General features: G+C 48.1%; 1 protein-coding gene across 2 annotated transcripts in view; it reads right to left on the reverse strand.

The window, feature by feature from the left end:
- The window catches only part of AGBL2 (AGBL carboxypeptidase 2), a 466,988-nt gene that overhangs the window by 359,383 nt on the left and 86,261 nt on the right, over window positions 1-21,344 (reverse strand). For both annotated transcript variants that reach the window (XM_069221603.1, XM_069221604.1), the window contains exons 4-5: window positions 9,059-9,178; window positions 7,039-7,227 (exon numbers count right to left, since the gene is read on the reverse strand). In XM_069221603.1, coding sequence (XP_069077704.1) covers window positions 7,039-7,227; window positions 9,059-9,178 — 309 coding nt within the window. The remainder of the gene's footprint in view (window positions 1-7,038; window positions 7,228-9,058; window positions 9,179-21,344) is intronic.

Below are 21,344 nucleotides of genomic sequence, written 5' to 3' on the forward strand. Positions count from 1 at the left end.
GTTGGCTTGTGGCCTCCATCTATGATTCAGATGGAGCATAGACAGGCATGGGACTAGTTCTGCCCTCATGAGTTATGGGCAGGCACGGTCATTGGTGTGTTAGTGAGACATTACGAGAATAGACAGGCAATGTGATATTTAACACTGTGTATTTTTCTTTACAGCTATCCCGTCCCTGCTGTTCCTTCCCCTACCTTCCCTCACCTGATTACTCCAATGCACCGTGGTTTTTGTCGGTGACTTGGTGGGGTCAGGAGGTGGACCTTTATTTTGCATCACACCGAGTCTGAGGAGCATCTACAACGTGACAGAATAACGCACCCACGAATAAAACTCCTCCCGCTCGGTGTAATGCAAAAATGGCGTCTATGGATGATGTATTACAGGCGTTAGTAGTAGTGCAACAAGAGTTGGCTAATTCTAGGGCTGAGGCAGCGGCTTTAAGGGAAAAGGTAGACAGGCTTACTAGGAATCCTTTTGATGCCTCAGCATCTACACCGCAGGTAACCGTTAATGTCTCCCCTCCTATCCCTTTGGCCAGCCCGGAACGGTTTTCAGGGGACCCCAGGAGGGTTCAGGCCTTTCTGACTCAGTTGTCTCTTCAATTCTCTTGTAGACCCGCGTCTTTTCCCTCTAACCTTTCCAGGGTAACGTTCGCTATTTCTTATCTCTCGGGAGACGCCGCTAATTGGGCCGTGCCCTTAGTCAGAAACAATGACCCTTTGTTATCGGATTGGAATGCCTTTCGGTCGGCCTTCGAGAGGGTGTTTGATCATAGAACAACCACCTTTAGTGCTGATAGGGAATTACTGGAGCTGAGACAGGGGAGGTCTGATTTGGTCACTTATCTTACGACCTTCAATAGACTGGTGGCGGAATCAGGGTGGCCAGAGGAGAAGAGAATGTCTCTCTATTATCAAGGCTTACGAGACGACATGAAGGATATATTCGCTCAAATAGATCCGCAGCCTTCCACTTGTACAGACCTTGTGAATCTTACCCTGAGACTGAATCACAGATTAGCAGAAAGAAGGGTAGAGCGTAGAGCGGGTGATAGGCGACCATGCATTCCGGAAAGGGAGGGGCGCCCAGTTTCTACTCCCAATGATACATGCGGAGAACCTATGGACGTGGGAGCCGTGAGGGCACCCTTGTCGAAGGCCGAGAAGGAGAGTAGGAGGGTCCAGGGGTTGTGCATGTATTGCGGCAGGAAAGGTCATTATGTGAGAGAGTGTCCCCAAAAACCAAAAAAAAAGTCTCTCCTACTTCCCCACTCAAAAGGCAGCGGTTACGTCAGGGAAGACATCTGAGAAAAAGGATTTGCCCTTTACAGAACCCCAACCGGTGTTACGGGTAACTTCTTTAAACCTTTTTCCACAGGAAGAAAAGGCATCCCACCTTTTGTTATCAGTAGAGCTGATGTCCCAAGATCGAAAATATCCAGTATGGGCGATGATAGACTCCGGAGCCACGGGAAATTTCATAGATGCCGGGGTGGTTAGGAGACTGGGACTTCCTAGTATTCCAAGAAAGGACCCCGAAATAGTGTTGGCAGTTGATGGAACACCGCTGAAATCTGGACCCCTTACAGAACATACGGAGGACGTTGGGTTGATCTTCAATGGGGTATCTCCGGCACATAAAGAAAGGATCAGGCTAGATATAATAGAGGCTCCTCAGTATGAAATAATTTTGGGAATGCCCTGGTTAAGAAAACACAATCCTGCTATCGATTGGCAAACCAAGACGGTTAGTTTTCAGTCCTCGAGGTGTGAGAATGGCTGCTTCTTGTACGACAATCCCCCCATGTTAGCACTGGCTCAAGGGCTACAGTTGGCCACAGTGGTGGAGAAAACAGTGATATTGCCCTCTGTTTATGCCGAGTTCAAGGATGTATTTGACGAAGGTCAGGCTGAGACCTTACCACCCCATCGTATATATGATTGCAAGATAGATCTGATTCCTGGAGCTCTCCTTCCTTCTTGTAGGGTATATGCTCTATCAGACCCAGAAACCAAGCATTTGAGAAAATACTTGGATCGCTTCCTGGAAATCGGGTTCATTAGACCATCTTGTTCTCCGGCAGCCTCTCCCCTCTTTTTCATAGCTAAAGCTAATAAAGAGTTGAGAACCTGCATCGATTATCGAATGCTGAACAAGAACACGGTAAGGAATAGATATCCTCTTCCCCTTATTCCTGTGTTATTGGAACAGGTGAAAGAGGCAATAATCTATACAAGGTTGGACCTGAAGGGAGCTTACCATTTGGTCAGAATTCACGAAGGGGATGAGTGGAAAACGGCGTTCAAAACCCGTTATGGCCTGTTTGAGTACTTGGTAATGCCGTTCGGGTTGTGTAACGCCCCGGCGGCTTTCCAGTATTTTCTGAACGATGTTCTTAAGGAATACATAGACCATTTCGTGATCGTTTATATAGATGACATTCTGGTGTATTCTACATCCCTGGAGCGCCACTTTGAACACGTTTCCTTAGTACTCCAAGCATTGCGACAGCATAGTCTTTTTTGCAAACTGAGCAAATGCGAGTTCCATGTCCAGAAGGTTGAGTTCCTGGGGGTGGATTTAAGCCCTGAAGGGTTTTGCATGTCGACCCGAAAGATACAGGCTGTTCAGGAGTGGCCAGTACCCACTAGTGTGAGAGACGTGCAATGCTTCCTTGGGTTTTCCAATTATTACAGAAGATTTATCTGTCATTTTTCCCACATTGTGTCACCTATAACAAGGTTGCTAAGAAAGGGTGTGTCTTTTGTTTGGTCAGAGGAGGCAGAGGAGGCCTTTTGCTTTTTAAAACAGGCCTTCTGCTCCGCACCTATACTTCAACATCCACAGCCAGACGTACCTGTTATCGTCGAAGCAGATGCCTCTGATATAGCGATTGGGGCTGTGTTATCCCAAAGAAACAAAACCACCGGACAGCTTCATCCTGTCGCGTTTTTATCTAGGAAATTATCTGCTGCGGAACTTAACTATACGGTGGCAGAAAAGGAACTGCTAGCCATCAAAAAGGCATTTCAGGAATGGCGACACTACCTGTGGGGAGCCCAACACCCAGTCACGGTATACACTGATCACCGAAACTTGCAGTATATGAAGGAGGCAAGACAGCTTACCCAGCGGCAAATGAGGTGGATGCTCTTTTTTTCTGAATATGATTTTGTGGTAACCTTCCGTCCTGGGGTTGACAATCGCAAGGCAGATTCACTGTCTCGACAAGAGGAGGTGAGAACCATCGCTTCAAGACCTGATGAATCAATCATCCCACCTGAAAGAGTGCTTTGTGCCCTTCATATCTCCCATTTCCTAGAAAAAGTTTCTAAGCATAAGTCTGTTGCTCAGTGGAAGAAATGGGCCGAAGTAAGTCAGGACCGTACCCTTAAGCATGGAATACCGTTGCAAGGTAATCGTTTGTATTTGCCAACACATGAACTCCGAGTGCAAGCCTTCAATTGGTGTCATGATGCGGTAACGGCTGGTCATCCTGGGTACACCAAAACTGCGCAAATAGTTCAACGACATTTCAGGTGGGAAGGTTGGGCTAAAGACGTTGCGGCATGGGTGGCCCGGTGTGAGATATGTGCTCGAGCCAAGGGAGAAAATGCGAAGAGTCAGGGCAAACTGATGCCTTTGCCCACTCCGGATAAACCATGGCAAACCATCAGCGTGGATTTTGTGGTAGGATTACCAATGGATCAGGGGTACAACGCTATCATGGTGGTAATCGACAGTCTCACCAAGATGGGTCACTTTCTCCCTTGTAGAAACCTACCTACAGCAAGTCAAACCGCCCACCTACTTTTGTCTCAAGTAGTGCGGTTACATGGTCTACCAAGAACCATTATTTCGGACAGAGGCCCCCAGTTCGTCGCTAGGTTTTGGCGCATGTGGTGCAAGGTTCTGCGCATTGAATCCGCCCTATCCACCAGTTTCCACCCACAAACCGATGGCCAGACGGAGCGCCTCAACCAAACCCTGAAGAAATATCTGAGGTGCTATGCAAAGGACGCCCAGGAATCTTGGGTATCGTTGTTATGGCTTGCCGAACTATCGTACAACAATGCTTGGCATAGCTCGATAAGGGAGTCTCCTTTTCGTGCTAACACGGGGTTCCACGCGGAAATGTTGCCCATAATCATACCTCGGGATGTCACGGATCAACCTACGGTTCATGCTATGATTAAGAATCTCCAATCCATGCAAAAAAAGATACGACTCAATCTGGAGAAAGCCAAGGAACAATATAAGAAATGGGGTGATGAACATCGGCGTGAGGGACCGGCGTATCAGCCAGGTGATCGAGTGTGGCTTTCCACCAAGTATATACGCTTCAAGATGCGTAGCATCTTTCATCCTCGTTACATTGGTCCCTATGTGGTGTTACGCAAGATAAACCCTGTGGCTTATCGTCTCAACTTACCTGCTTCCTTAAGGATCCATCCGGTGTTTCATTGTAGCCTTTTGAAACCGGCTCTTTCAGCGACCCGGCAGGCGGTGCCTCCGGTGGTTAGAGATGGGCAGCTGGAGTATGAGGTGCGCAGAGTGTTGGATTCCAGACGACGGGGGGGTAAGTTATGGTACTTGGTTTCGTGGAAGGGGTATAATGCCGAGGAGGATTCATGGGAGCCGGAAGGCAATATCCATGCCCCTAGGGCAGTGCACCTGTTTCATGCCCGTCATCCCACTAAACCTGGTCCTAGGAGGCGCCTTGGAGGAGGGCGTACTGTCAGGTGTTAGCCGCGGCGCCTACATTGCCGATCGGGATCTTGTAGTCCTGCTGGACTACATATCCCATGACGCCATCGCGGAAGAGGCCGCATAAATCCACGCCCATCCAGGAAGTATTGTGCGTTATTCATTTCATGCAACCAAGTCGAAGGCTCAACGAGGGCTATGTGGACGGCGTTTCCAAGGGGGAAATGTTAGCGTCTGAGAGGAAGAACTGATTTCTTCTGGGTTCCCACGGAGAATTGGACATTCTGATAGCAGAGGGTTCCATGTACTACCTGACACCAGAAGGAGGTGGTAAGCGGCGAAACGAATTAGTACCGGAGTCTTTCGCCTTTCTTTTTTGTACATTTCGGCCAAATTGTTTGGAATCTTCCGTAGTACGGCGTTCCATTATTCTAACTACCATTTAAACACGGACGACGGTCTTTGGAGCCAGAACATAGATACAATTGGCGGCGTCTCAGGATTAATGTTATTTTTGCAGGAATTAAACAGTCGGGACAAGTTGTTCTTTTTCAGGATATAGTGGAGTGGGACCTGGTTACTTCTACAAGTTACGTGACAATAACATGAGGCTTAGTATTTTAACTGAGTCATAGACAGTAGTACGAGATAGGGTTTTTTGCCATCCTTATTTTTTCTCTTTGTTTTTTGTTTCATCGTTATTACATGACTATCTTGCATATGAGTGGGTGTTGTGAAACCCTTAAGTGATTATTGGTATCCGTTGTTGGCTTGTGGCCTCCATCTATGATTCAGATGGAGCATAGACAGGCATGGGACTAGTTCTGCCCTCATGAGTTATGGGCAGGCACGGTCATTGGTGTGTTAGTGAGACATTACGAGAATAGACAGGCAATGTGATATTTAACACTGTGTATTTTTCTTTACAGCTATCCCGTCCCTGCTGTTCCTTCTCCTACCTTCCCTCACCTGATTACTCCAATGCACCGTGGTTTTTGTCGGTGACTTGGTGGGGTCAGGAGGTGGACCTTTATTTTGCATCACACCGAGTCTGAGGAGCATCTACAACGTGACAAGGACAGGCCTTTGACTACAGACAATTAGACGCCACATCAATACACATGTGGAGTGTGAGCCTCTAGAATGGGGGGAATGCCAGAGCTGCCGCAGTGCTCCTTTTCCTGAGACCTCCTTCTCCAAGAGTCTTCTTTAGTGGAGAAGGGATGGTCTTGGTGGAAGAGGCACTTTCCCTGGCAGCCTTCTGGTGTTTTCCCTTCTTCCTCTCTGAGTTTCTCTTAGGTGAACTCCTTTGTGGTCATCCAGGGCTCTTTCTGTCATTTTCTGACAAACGTTTCATTATTTGACCAAATGCAAAGGTGGCAAATGGCCCCCACATACCTCTGTGGGTGTCAAATCTGGACTTACACATGCACTAATCTTTACATGTTGCTTGCTTCTATCTGTGTTTGCTCTGGTGATGGGGAGGGAAGAGTTTAGGAGACAAAATGAGACAACTGGCACTTCTTTTAAGAGAGAGATAAAGGTCACAGAAAAATATAGAAAGCAAGAGAGTAAAAGAGTGAGAGAGACAGCAAAAGAGAGAGAGAAAGAGAAACAGAGAAAGAGGGTGAGGGGGACAGAGAAAAACACAGAGAAACAGAAAAGGGGAATAGATAGATAGATAGAGAGAGGGGGAGAGAAAGAACAAGCGGGGAAATAGAAAGAGAGAGATAGAAAGGAGAGATAGAGGGAGAGAGAGTGAGAGAGAGAAATAGACTTAGACAAAGAGGGAGAGAGGGACAGAGAAAAACACAGAGAAACAGAAAAGGGGAATAGATAGATAGATAGATAGATAGATAGATAGATAGATAGATAGATAGATAGATAGATAGATAGAAAGAAAGAGAGAGAGGGGAGAAAGAGAGAGAGGAGAAATAGACAGAGAAAGAGAGGAGATATAGAGAGAGAGAGAGAAAGATGGAGGGAGAGAAAAAGAGAACAGAAAGAAAGAGGGTGAGAGGGACAGAGAGAAGCAGAGAGAAAGGGAGAGGAGAGAGGAGAGAGACAGGCAGAGAGAGAGTGATAGCCAGTGAGAGAAAAAAGTCGGACATTCCTAGATGGGATGGAGGTAAAGTAGGAGAAAGCCAAGGACAGAAGAGTACTGAAGGAAGAGAGAGGGGAAGAGGAAGAGATAGACAGAGAGAAGGAGACAAAGAGAGGCGGAGAGCGCGAGAGACAGACTCAGAGAGGGAGAGACACAAAGCAGCTGACAGCAGCATACATGCAGACACAACTTCCCCACAACCCTGGCAAGGCTGGATGCCTTACCAATATGACAGATCTCCTCCTTGATGACTTCACACTCTATGGGCCACCGTGGAGGCTGCAGTGGGGTACCTAGGGTGGGTGCTGCAAACAGGCCTCGTGGCTCTCGCAGGCGTGGGACGAGGCGACCCTCCAAATGATCAAAAACAATCTGTCTGCTTTTAAAGAGTGAGGTTTCCAGCAGCAAGGAACCTGAAAAGAGAACACAAAAGGATGTGAGTGGCCATGGTGGATCTCTCCATGTGAGTAACTCACAACCTTCCCATCTGCTCAGATACCATGCCTTTCAAGACGAGTGACACGCACAGGTGAGAATACAACACACTCCCCGCTTGAGAACTCGTTACACCATGGCCTCCATTTTACTCCACTTTAACTTTAGAGTCAACAGTCACAGTATGATGGTTTACTAAACTTGAGGCTGCACATATTCAAGCCTAGAGGTCATGGCGCCTGGGCGCAGGACCTTGGTCAACTGACCGACGACGACTTGCTGGAAGCAGAAGCCTTTCCTAAGAAAACCATCACTTCCGCCCAACCACACAGAGTTTACCTCGGGAGGTCCAGATTATGGGAATGGGCGGGTTGGCCTCTCTGCTCTGTTTCAGCTGTTCCACCCATAGAGGGGGTTTTCTTCACGTAGTTTGGGGCTGCCCGGCCATTGCTGCATTTTGGACCGGAGTCCTAACCTGCCTTGGGGAGTGCTGGGGTGGTGTCTCCCCAACAATCCTAGATTGATCCATTTCCATGTCATGGATGGGATGGACAGTTATGGATCTAAGAGCGCTTTGTTGTGGATTCGGTTGGTGGTAGCAAAGCGAGATATCGCCAGAAATTAGAAAAATGTGGTGGCTGCATCGCTGGCGGAGTGGAAGAGAGGCCTGGACAATTGAATCAACCTAGAAAGGCCACTTTATGTAGCTAGGGCCTCCCCACTGAAATAACGCGGCCAGACCTGAAGTGCCTGGGCCCAGTACCACGGGATAACACTTGAGCTACAAACTGCTCAGTCCTGGTCCCTGGACTCAGAAGTGCGCGCTTGTGGGACCTGCAGGGTTGGGAACACACTGACGACTGTTGAAGGCCAGGAGAGGGATGCGTGCTACATGATCCTATGGGTATCTGCTCTGGAGTTATGTGCCTTGTAATTAACTTTCTCCTTTCTCTTTTTCTTACTCAGATCAGCTTCCTCCGGATAGCATTGAATTACTATTTCTGGCTGTACTGGATTAAGTATTAAATGCCAACACGTGTTATAAAGAACGAGATCTAGAGGTTGTGGAATACGCTGACAGACAGTTACTCGGTGGCCAAGAGTGTAATGGTGTGAGCAGCACTTCTTGGGGTTCTTCTGCAGATTCACACACAGCTGAAGGCGGGCTTCGCATGAATTGCCCCAGGTACGCAGAAGTGACTAAGCAGTTTAATCATTCAATAGACGGGAGTACATACCAAGGGAACTCCCATAAGAGCTGAGACATGAGCTTTCAGGGAGACTGGAAGAAAGGGAGCCGCAAGATCATGTGTGGGAGTCGATACTACTGCGGTGCTTTGCTAACACATAAACTGGGAACCTCTGGGCAAAGGTTGGCAAATATACTATGTGCATCAAGGGTATAAATGCAGAATGTGAGAAGTAAAACCAAATACATTCCTGTGACCTCCCATCACTCATCTTGAGGACCACAACCACAGGTTCCCAGGAGAGAGGGTAAACTTCAATGAGGAGGGAGCACAGAGGATGTCACTGCAACTGCAGCCTGAAGGACATCACAATCCCCAATCCTTACTGGCCTTCAGTGGGTAGCATCTCTGGGACACGACAGAGGAGAATGCGCTCTAGAATCAGCCCACCATAATGGACAATAAATGGCTTCTGTATTTGTGGCTTCGGACTCAAGAGACTGATGGAACTCAGCTGTGCCCTGATACCAATCCAGAAGGCGGCTCTGAGGTCCTTCTAACAACAGATATGACACTGCTCCAACTTCTGCAGAACCACAGGACAACAAAAACTACTCACAGATAAGCTTCTGGCTGTCGTCCTTTTCAGAATCACTTTCTGGAGGCAGCATCAGGTACCCCTGGTCCCGAGCATCCCAGCGGGGTGGGGTGAGCAGCACTGCACCAGCTTCTTTCGGTGCTAAAGAGAAGGAGACTCAGATCAATACACATCCTTCTTTGCTCCACACAAACTATTTCTACTCCTTGAAACCTGTGACAGAGCTGTACCTGTAAGCCTTATCCACGGACCTCCGACAGCAGTATGACTGTCCTATCTCAAACCTGTGACTGCAGAGTCCTAACTCTAAGCGTTATCCAGGGCCCTCCGAGAGCTGTACAACAGGTCTATCATAAACCTCTGACTGCACACTGCCATAACTGTAAACCCTCTGAGAGCTGTACAACTGGTCTATCTCAAACCGGGTGAATGCACAGAACTGAAACTGTAAGCCTTTTCCAGGGACCTCTGAGAGCTGTACGACAGGTCTGTCTCAAAACCATGACTGTCTCAAACCTCTGACTGCACACAGCCCTAACCCTGAGAGCTGTACAACTGGTCTATCTCAAACCTATGACTGTCTCAAACCTCAGACTACAGAGAGCCCTAACTGTAAACCCTCTGTAAGCTGTTCGACTGGTCTATCTCAACCCTCTGACTGCACAGAGCCCTAGCTGTAAGCCTTTCCCAGGGATCACCATAAGCTATAAAATTATCTGTCTCAAACCTCTGACTGTCTCAACCCCCTGACTGTCTCAACCCTCGGACTGCACAGAGTCCTAGATGTAAGCCTTACCCAGGGCCGCCTGAGAGTGTACGACTGGTCTATCTCACACCACTATCTGCCCACAGCCCTAACTGTAAGCCTCATCCAGGGACCTCTGAGAGATGCACAACAGGTCTGTCTCAAACCTCTGACTGACGCAAACCTCAGACTGTAATTAAAAGGTAGGACATGTACTTTTATGTTTTACAATTCCTAGTAGTGACAGACTATTTTTTTTCCACAACTATGAGGACTGTTCCTCTCATAGGTTAGCATTGGGAATGCCCTTATATATGTCTAAGTGGTAATTTCTAATCTATGAGAAGTAGCATGGGCATGTTTGGTATGTTTAGAATGGTAGTGAGAAATCCTGTGTACTGGTGTAGATGGATTTTAAATTACTACTTTGAAATGCCACTTTTAGATAGTGGGCATTTCTATGTGTTTATGACTCTAGTCCCTTGCAACCTGACTCCAATCCACGTCTAGGGCAGAGTGACAGCTATATTCTGTGCATACTTTCCAGACAGCTACAATACAGGAGGGGCTGGGTGTGACAGAAGAGGCATCTGCATCCATCTGCATGCTGATTGTCATCCTGGGATAGGGAGAAGAAGGGTCATTCACACCTTATACGTCAATAGGCTGTTTACTGCCCTCACACAATAGGCTGATTACCCGCTACTGACGTCTGGAGACGGGCTGGGTTGAAAGAGTTTTGTGCTTCACCTGAAAGGGCCTTTTTGAAGTTACCTCCTGAACAAAGACATTTTTGAGTATAAGTACAGGGGCTCTGACCACATGGTTTTAGAGCACTTTTGGAACTGCTGAGCTGCAAAAGGACTTATCTGGACTGCTCTTCTGTTGTTGCCTCGCTGCCTGCTGGGTGGCCTAAAGGACTCACTGGGTTGCTTTCTGTTTGATACCCTGCTGACAACTGCTTCCTGATGCTGGTTCCAAAAGGGGCACATTACCAGAAGCTGCTTTGTCACCAAGAGAAACCGCCAATGTGGAAGCTGCCCTATGTGTTAACCTACTGCCTGCTGGCTTCCTCTGTGCTCCCCCTAGTGCTCCCCATAACTAGCATGTGGTGAGTGTTTCATTTTCATCATCATTCCCCCTTTGATTCTGGGTCATCACAAGTGAGCACTGAGTTATTGTGGAGTGCATGGAAAGCGCTTACTTAACTTCCAGTGTGCTAACTCTTCACTTTGTCAACATGATGCCCCCGGGATCTGGAGGATGCCAGTAAGCTCAGGCTTCTAAAATGATCGGTATTGGAAATGGGGTCTCTAGTTGGCAGAGGTAAACACCCTTGTCCAAGTAGGGACCACAATCCTAGTCAGGGTAGATCACACACAATACAAATTATCCTGTGCCCATCCTCTGGTAGCTTGGCACTGAGCATTCAGGCTTAACTTAGACGGCAATGTGTAAAGTATTTCTGCAATAAATCATAAAGTAACACAGTGAAAACACCACAATAATACACCACACAGGTTTTGAAAAATAGATAATGGTTATCTGAATAAAATAAGGTCAAAACGACAAAGATCCAATAAGAACAAGTTGAAATAACACTTTTAAAAGGTTTAAAAGAGTCTCAAACCGTAGAAATAAACAGCTGTCTCTTTTTTACAAACAGTACCTGGTATGCATCAAAAATAAGGACGCACGGAGCCCGCAGAGGAGGAAATGCGTGGAAAAATAAGGTATTGCGTCAAATTTTCCGACGCGGCACAGACGATGCGTTGTTTTTTCCACGCTGCAAGGGGTTTGCGTCATTTTTCAGCGTGCAGTCCTGGTTACTCACTGTGATGTGGGGATATTTTGGCGCCCAGGGATGAGGAGTTGAAAATCCTTGACGCGCTGGAAGAAAGGACAGGTGCTGCAATGATCCGGTAGGCGATGCGCCAAATTTTCAGTCTCGAGGCAGGCGCTGCATCGAATTTCCAGTCGGGAAGTCAGAGCTGCGTCGTTCCGCTCAGCTGTGCAGCAATTTCTCGGTCGCAATACAGGCTTTGCATCGATTTCTGCAGGCGTTTCATCGATTTTCGCCACACAAGGAATTTCTTGAAGAGGTGAAGTCTTTGTTAGCCCTGAGACTTCAGAAACAGGAGGCAAGCTCAATCCAAGTGCTTGGAAAGCACTTTTGGGGAAAGCAAAGTCCTTCTCAGCAAAGACAGAGGCCAACAGGGCAACAGCAGGGCAGCAGTCCTTCTCAGCAAAGCAGTCCAGATGACTCCTTTGGGTAGCCAGGCAGCTCATCTGATAGGGTGCAGGTATAAGTCCAGACATGTTTGAGTTGGTGGGGTCAGAGACCCAGTTTATATACCCAAAAAGGTCTGCGAAGTGGGGGAGACTTCAAAGAGTGGTTTTGAAGTGCACAAGTTCCCCTTTGAGCCAAGTCCTGTCTGCCAGTGTCCCAGTGGGGGGTTATCAGTCCTTTTCTGTGAGGGCAGGTCACTGGCCTTTGAAATGTAGGTGTGAGGCCCTCGGCCCTTCCAGCCCAAGAAGACCCATTCAGTATGCAGATGAATGCAGATGTGACTGAGTGTCCTGTGTTTGTGGTTGTGTGGATGAAATGCACAAGGGAGCTTTCAACCAGCACAGACCAGACGTTGATTGGAGACAGACTGTAAGTCACAGGTGGTTTTAAGTGCAGAGAAATGCTCACTTTCTAAAAGTAGCATTTCTAAAATAGTAATATTAAGTCCAACCTCACCAATAAGCAGGATTTTCTATTACCATTCTGGTCATACTAAATATTACCTGGTTACTCCTTTCAGATCAGACTCTACCACTCAACGAGTATATGAGGGCAGTGCTAATGCTAGTGCATGAAAGGAGCAGGCCTCACAGTAGTGGAAAACAAATTTAGGAGTTTTTCACTACCAGGACATATAAAACACATATGTACATGTCCTCCTTTTACCTACATAGCACCCTGCCCTATGGGTTACCTAGGTCCTACCTTAGGGGTGACTTATATGTAGAACAAGGGGGGGTCTAAGGCTAGGACGTACTTTTAAATGCCAGGTCGAAGTGGCAGTGAAACTGCACACACAGGCCTTGCAATGGCAGGCCTGAGACATGGTTAAGGGGCTACCTATATGGGTGGCACAATCAGTGCTGCAGGCCCATTAGTAGCATTTAATTTACAGGCCCTGTGGACATGTAGTGCACTTTACTAGGGACTTATAAATAAATCAAATATCCCAATTGGGGATGAACCAATGTTACCATATTTAAGGGAGAGAGCATATGCACTTTAGTACTGGTTAGCTGAGTCCTAAAACCAGAAAAAAGAGTGTCAGAACGTGGAGGTAGGCAGGCAAAAAGTTGGGGGATGACCCCCCTAAGGCTGTCAGGTCTAACATGTGTCTCCCTCACCTGAAAGTCTGTAGAGTTACCCAACCCCTTGGGAGCTCTCATCACTAAGGCGGAAGAATCTGGAGAGACCATCAGCATTGGCGTGGTCAGTCCCCACGCGATGCTCCACCATAAAGTCCATTCCCTGTAGGGCGATGGACCAGCTCAAGAGTTTAGGATTTTCACCCCTCATCTGCATGAGCCATTTGAGGGGCCTGTGGTCTGTCTGAACCCGGAAGTGAGTCCCAAACAGGTATGGTCTCAGCTTCTTCAGTGCCCAGACCACAGCAAATGATTTTCTCTCAATAGCACTCCACCTCTGTTCCTATGGTAATAGCTTTCTGCTAATAAAGGCTACTGGTTGGTCTAAGCCCTCCTCATTCAGCTGTACTAGAACTGCTCCTGAAGCGTCCATCTGCACGATGAACTCCTTGGAGTAGTCAGGGGCCCTGAGCACAGGTGCCGTACACATGGCTTCCTTTAGGGACTCAAAGGCTTTCTGACAAGCCTTGGTTCAAATCACCAACCTAGCTTGCTATTTTGAAGTTAGTTCTGTTAAGGGGGCCACCATGGTGCCATAACCCTTAACAAACCTACGGTAGTACCCAGTGAGGCCTAGGAAGGCTCTCACCTCTGTTTGGGTTCTAGGTGGTTGCCAGGCCATGATTGTCTCAGTCTAGACCCGGACGGGCTAAACATTGCCACCACCTACTAGGTGTCCCAAGTACACCAGGGAACCCTGCCCAATCTGGCACTTACTGCTCTTGATTTTCAGGACTGCCTGTTACAGGGCCTGGAGCACCTCTTGGAGGTGGAACAGGTGTTCCTCCCAGCTGGAACTGTAGATGGCAATGTTGTCTAGATAGGCAGCGCAGAACGCATCATTACCAGCTAGGATCCTGTTAACCAACCGCTGGAAGGTAGCAGGGGCATTTTTTAACCAAAGGGCATCATTCTGAACCGGTAATGTTCTTGAGAGTGGAAAAAACAGATCTCTCTTTGGCCCCCTTAGTTAAGGCGATCTGCCAGTACCCTGATGTGAGATCAAAAGTACTGAGGAATTTGGCAGCGCCTAATCTGTGTATGAGCTCATCAGCTCGGGGGTTGGGTGAGCGTCAGTTTTAGTGACTGAATTGAGACCCTGGTAATCCATGCAGAACCTGAGTTCTGGCTGGGCCCTGGATGGAGCAGCCTTTGGTACCAGCACCACAAGGCTGGACCAGGGACTGTTGGACTTCTCAATTACCCCTAGGGCTAGCTTCTTGGGACCTTCATCCTTGATACTGGCCTTCACCCTATCTGAGAACCTGTAAAGTTTATTCTACACATGGGGACTGTTTCCTGTGTCAATATCATGGACACACAAGTGTGTGAGTCCAGAGGTGAGGGAAAACAGGGAGGAGTACTGCTCCAGCAGCTGGTAGCAGTCCCCTGTATGAAATTACCATCTTGCCTGGCATGTTACCCCCATTATTTACTTGTACGTATGTTTGTTTTTGCCTGTGTCACTGGGATCCTGCTAGCCAGGACCCCAGTGCTCATAAGTTGTGCCCTGTATGTGTTCCCTGTGTGGTGCCTAACTGTATCACTGATGCTCTGCTAACCAGAACCTCAGTGTTTATGCTCTCTCTGCTTTTAAAATTGACACTGCAGGCTAGTGACTAATTTTACCAATTCTGATTGGCACACTGGAACACCCTTATAATCCCCTAGTATATGGTACCTAGGTACCCAGGGTATTGGGGTTCCAGGAGATCCCTATGGGCTGCAGCATTTCTTTTGCCACCCATAGGGAGCTCAGACAATTCTTACACAGGCCTGCCACTGCAGCCTGAGTGAAATAACATCCACGTTATTTCACAGCCATTTTACACTGCACTTAAGTAACTTATAAGTCACCTATATGTCTAACCCTCACTTAGCCAAGGTGCCCCCACATTGTTCAGGGCAATTTCCCCAGACTTTGTGAGTGCGGGGACACCATTACACGCGTGCACTACATATAGGTCAATACCTATGTGTAGCTTCACAATGGTAACTCCGAACATGGCCATGTAACATGTCTAAGATCATGGAATTGTCCCCCAAGCCAAATCTGGTATTGGGGTGCCAAACGCATGCATCCCCGGGGCTCTAGCATGGACCCCGGGTACTGCCAAACAAGCTCTCTGGGGTTTTCTCTGCAGCTACCGCTGCTGCCAAACCTCAGACAGGTTTCTGTCCTCCTGGGGTCTGGGCAGCCCAGTCCTAGGAGGCAGAACAAAGGATTTCCTCTGAGAGAGGGTGTTACACCCTCTCCCTTTGGAAATAGGTGTTAAGGGCTGGGGAGGAGTAGCCTCCCCCAGCTTCTGGAAATGCTTTGAAGGGCACAGACAGTGCCCTCCTTGCATAAACCAGTCTACACCGGTTCAGGGATCCCCCAGCCCCTGCTCTGGCGTGAAACTGGACAAAGGAAATGGGAGTGACCACTCCCCTGTCCATCACCACCCCAGGGGTGGTGCCCAGAGCTGCTCCAGTGTGTCCCAGACCTCTGCCATCTTGAATGCAGACGTGTGAGGGCACAATGGAGACCTCTGCTTGGCCAGTGCCAGCAGGTGACGTCAGAGACCCCTCCTGGTAGCCAATCCTCCTCTGAGGGCTATTTAGCATCTCTCCTGTGGGTTTCTCTTCAGATAACAAATGCAAGAGCTCACCAGAATTCCTCTGCACTTCTCTCTTCGACTTCTGCCAAGGATGGACCGCTGACTGCTCCAGGATGCCTGCAAAACCGCAACAAAGTAGCAAGAAGACTACCAGCAACATTGTAGCGCCTCATCCTGCCGGCTTTCTCGACTGTTTCCTGGTGGTGCATGCTCTGAGGGCTGTCTGCCTTCACCCTGCACTGGAAGCCAAGAAGAAATCTCCGGTGGGTCGACGGAATCTTCCCCCTGCCAACGCAGGCACCAAATTTCTGCATCACCGGTCCTCTTGGTCCCCTCTCATCTTGACGAGTGTGGTCCCTGGAACACAGGAGCTAGATCCAAGGGACCCCGACAGTCCAGTGGTCCTTCTGTCCAAATTTGGTGGAGGTAAGTCCTTGCCTCCCCAAGCCAGAAAGTAATCCTATGTACTGCGTGATCTGCAGCTGCCTGGGCTTCTGTGCACTTTTTGCAAGACTTTCTTCATGCACAGCACAGCCCAGGTCCCCAGCACTCCGTCCTGCATTGCCCAACTCGCTGAGTTGACCTCCGGCTTCGTGGGACCCTCTTTTGCTGTGTTGAGGTGACAGTCATGCTCAGATTTCCTGAACGCCTGTTCAGGTGCTTCTGCGGGTGCTGCCTGCTTCTGCGTGGGTTCTCTCTGTTGCTGAGCACCCCCTCTGTCTCCTCCTCCAAGGGGTGACCTCCTGGTCCTTCCTGGGCCCTGGCAGCAGCCAAAATCTTCAACTGTGACTCTTGCAGCTAGCAAGGCTTGTTTGCGGTCTTTCTGCGTGGAAACAAATCTGCATCCTTCAGCACGCCGTGGGACATCTTCTGCCAAAGGAGAAGTTCTAGGCACCTTCAGTTGTTGCAGAATCTTCGGCTTCTTTCACACGGAGGCAGCCCTTTTGCACCTTCATCCGGGGTTTAGTGGGCTCCTGCCCCCCCTGGACACTTGCGTAACTCTTGGACTTGGTCCCCTTCCTTTGCAGGTCCTCAGGTCCAGGAATTCGCCTTCAGTGCTTTGTAGTCAGTTGTTGCCTTTGCAGAATCCCCTACCTCCACTTTACTGTCTTTCTGGGGTAGTAGGGTACGTTTACTCCTACTTTTCAGGGTCTTGGGGTGGGGTATCTTGGACACCCTTAGTGTTTTCCTACACTCCCAGCGACCCTCTACACACTACACTAGGCCTGGGGTCCATTTGTTGTTCGCATTCCACTTTTGGAGTATATGGTTTGCGTTGCCCCTAGGCCTATTGTCTCCTTTTGCATTCTATTGTGTTCTACTTTGTTTGCACTACTTTTCTAACTGTTTACTTACCTGATTTTGGTTTGTGTGTATATCTTCTGAAATACTTTTGGCATATTGTCACTAAAATAAAGTACCTTTATTTTTAGTAACTCAGTATTGTGTTTTCTTATGATATAGTGCTAAGTGATATAAGTGGTATGGTAGGAGCTTGGCATGTCTCCTAGTTCAGCCTAAGCTGCTCTGCTATAGCTACCTCTATCAGCCTAAGCTGCTAGAACACCTCTAATCTACTGATAAGGGATAACTGGACCTGGCACAAGGTGTAAGTACCACAAGGTACCCACTGTAAGCCAGGCCAGCCTCCTACATCCCCTGGCTGGTTCAGGGTCAGAGAGTCAGAGAGATTGACATCCTCCAATGACCCATCATCTTCCTTCGCAGAGAGGAGGTCGGGGAGAGGTTCACTGTCTTCCTCCACACAAGAAGCATTTTGACTTCAGACCTCTCAAAATGAGTCCGTTCACATGGAGCACCCCTTATTTAGTATTGTGTGGAGTCTCTTTTGTTGTGTATTTATTGTGTTGCGGGTGTGACTATGGTGTGCAAATGCTTTACACATTGCCTCTGGGGATAAGCCTGACTGCTCTGCACCAGCTACCGGGGGTGACTACAGGTTTTCCTTAGTGTGTAACTTACTCGACCTGATTAGAGTCATGGGTTCTGTCTGGTTGAGGTGCACACCCTAGCCAATCAGAAACCCCCTTTCTAACAGTAAGCCATAACCAGGGCCCTCTCAGAAGTGTACAACTATTCTATCGCAACCCTCTGATTGTTTCAAACCTCTGACTGCACAGAGCCCTAACTGTAAGCCTCATCCATGGACCTCCGAGAGCTGTACGGCCAATATAGCTCAACCCTCTGACTGCACAGAGCCCTTACTGTAAGCCTTATCCAGGGCCATCTGAGCAATATACCACTGCTCTTTCTCAAACCAGTACAAAAGGCCAGAGGCGTACCAGGTAGACAAGAGCAGTGCACTAAATCCATTGCTTTTTGAATAACGTAGTAAATAAAAGCCTAGGTCCAAAGCCAGTGCTGTTTAGTCATCCGGTTAACCGTAAAGCCTACAGAGTAGTGCGTTTTCAGGCCACAGTGAGCTAATAGATCACAAAGATAAGCCTTCAACCACAGACATGTACAGCCCTTTCCAACCTTTTGGGTAGAATTACGCTATTCGAATAACATGTACATAAACACCTACCTGTATACAAGACACTGGGGTGTGAGCTCTGGTCAAGCAGCAACCACAATCCTAGTCAAGATAAGGTACGAGCAAACTCTTAACTAACCTGCGCTCACCCACTGGTAGCGTGGCACTGAGCAGTCAGGCTTAACTTAGAGCAATGTGTAAAGTATTTCTGTAACACAAACAGTAAAACAGTGAAACCACCACACAAACAATTATACACCAGGTTAGAAAACTAGATCTGAATTAAAGTTATAATTTTTAAATAATAAACTGTAAAATAGCATTAGAAGCAAGAAGCGCCAACTACGGCTATCTGGTTGCGCCACACCGAGACAAAGTCAATAGTTCAGGCCGACCGCAAGGCAGTGCGGGCCATCTACAGGCGAGCTACAGTGATCCAAAGTACCTTAAATTCTGGTTGCAGTGTATTGCATGAATCTGAAACACAGATGCATTAGTTCCAACATGCGGCGAAGCTGCGGTGTGAGGCACTGCTGAATAGTCATTGAGGGTTCAGTTGATGTGGCGTGCGATGCGAAGGCTGGTGTCAGGGATGTACTGTGCAGCTGAAGCGATGCGTCGGATCTAAGGAACGCTGAGGCTGAAATTTGGGGCTGTAGCATTGTTGTCAAGGCTGTTGTAGGTGAGGGATTTGAGGAGCTCACCCTAGGGAAAGTGTCTTGCAGTGGTGGTTACATAGGTGATGCGCTGGTCCCAAAACGCGGTGAAGTGAGTCTGTTGCATCTGTTCTGACCTACGCAGCAGTGGTGATGCCCCTGTCCTGTTACGCGATGCGTTGGTTCTGCTCCTGCAGCAGAGAATGCATCAGTTCCACAAGATTAAACAACTTATGGCCGCTTCAAAGGGTTCAGGACTGGGGTGGCTCCACCTCTCAAGACAGACTCACAGATGGCAGAGTCCAAGTGTACAAACAGGGTGGTTGGAAATCTTTTATGTCCCAGAGACTTCAGATCAGAAGGTCAACCAGCTAGCCCTTGGAGTCACTCCGGGCTCACGTGATACAGGCCCAGTTCTTCTCACCCAGGCAAGAGAGAGCAGTAGGCGGCAGGACAGCACAGCAAGACAAGAGTCCAGCAAAGCAGTAGTGCATCAGAGTGGCAGTCCTTCATCAGCTCAGCCGTTCTTCTTCCTTGCAGAGTCTTCACAGGTTCAGAAATATACTGAGTTGGTGGTGTGAGAGGTCCAGTACTTATACCAGGTTGGGCCTTTGAAGTGGGGAAGACTTCAAACACATGCCTTTGAAGTGCACTGAGGTCCGGCCCTTCCTGACCTGGCTCCCGATTCACTACATGGGGTTTGCAGCCCTTTGTGTGTGGACAGGGCACAGCCTATTCAGATCTAAGTGAGGCTGTGCCTGGCTACTCTCTCGCATTCTTCCAGGATTGCCCATCAAGTCACACCCAAGATGTCTAGAGGGAATACACAAAGCCCAGTCACCCACCACAGACAAGTGATCAGAGACGGGCAGCAGGTGCCAAATAGCGGAAGTAAGAAAATGCCAACTTTCTAAAAGTGGTATTCTCAGAATTGCAATTTAAAATCCAACTTCATCATAAATTATGATTTTAAATTGGGATTTTATAGACACCAAACTCAAAAAGCATATGTCTTTTAGATTGCGAATGACACTTATAGGATGTAATAAGGTAATCTCAATATTATGCTATGGGACAGGTAGGCCTTGCTGTAGTGAAAAACTGTTTTGGGAGTCTTTTTGTTTGTACTATCAGGACATGTAAAAATAACGAAGTACATGTCCTGCATTTTAAATACATTGCACCCTGCCCTTTGGGTTGTCCAGGGCCTACGTTAGGGGTGCCTTACATGTATAAAAAGGGAAGGTTTGGGTGTCGCAAAGGGGTTACCTTGCATGGTCGATATGGCAGTGTGCACCTCACACAAGCTCTGCAGTGGCAGGCCTGCAACATGTTGAAAGGGGTACTTAAGTGGCACAGTTAGGGTGACACAATCAGTGCAGCAGAACCACTAGTAGCATTTAATTTACAGCCCCTGGACACCTATAGTGCACTTTACTAGGGATGTATAAGTAAATTAAATATGCCAATTGGGGATAAGCCAATATTATCATGTTTAGGGGAGAGGGCACAAGCACCTTAGCACTGGTTAGCAGCGTAAAGTGTGCAGAGTCCTAATATCAGCCAAACGAGGTCATAAAAATGAAGGAAGTAGGCAAAACGTTGTGGGGAGGACCACCTTAATGCTGTCAGACCTAACAGATACCTACAATGCTCTTGGTCACGTATGGTTCTTTATACCACCCTTCACATTAGCAGTAGCATAACCTGAACAAAAGAGTTTACCCAGTGCCTAGTTCTTCCCACAGTGCTCCTGAACAGTGTGTTCAAGCTATGAGAACCTCCCTAAGACCTTTGGTGACTCTGAGTGGATATATCCAGAGAGGAAAAACTGAGCAGAAGGAGCTGGGACCATGGGGACCACTGCACCCTCTGCACAGAAGACATCTAGATTTGAAATTCTCCACATGTGAATTTTCAGATGCTGCACCAGTTCGCCTAGTAGATTGGTTCCGGACGTTTCATCACAGAGTTCAATATCATATTAGGTGGTCCCGGTTTTGTAGCAGTACTTGCTCTACTTAACAAGGATCTAGGATAACAAACACTTTGTGTAAGCTTTGTGGATTTAGCGCTGCTGTCGGTGAAAAGGCACACAGTGCTGAGATGGAAGAGCACTTGCCATCAGATATAGCTAATTGGATCTGGGAGAGAGCTTGCCACCCGAACTCACTTCACGGATACAGGTGAGCACTCACCACCGGACCTAGCCCCTTGAAACCAAGAGAGAGCTTGCCACCAGCCTTAATACTTGGATACACACAAGCACTCAACACCAGACTTAACTGTTTGGATCCAGGAGAGGGCTTGCCACCAAACTTCGCTCCTTTCATACAGGACAACACTCACCGCCAGACCTACCCACTTGGAACCA

The sequence above is a fragment of the Pleurodeles waltl genome, chromosome 3_1, assembly GCF_031143425.1.
Source record: "Pleurodeles waltl isolate 20211129_DDA chromosome 3_1, aPleWal1.hap1.20221129, whole genome shotgun sequence".
NCBI classification, from domain to species: Eukaryota; Metazoa; Chordata; class Amphibia; order Caudata; family Salamandridae; genus Pleurodeles; species Pleurodeles waltl.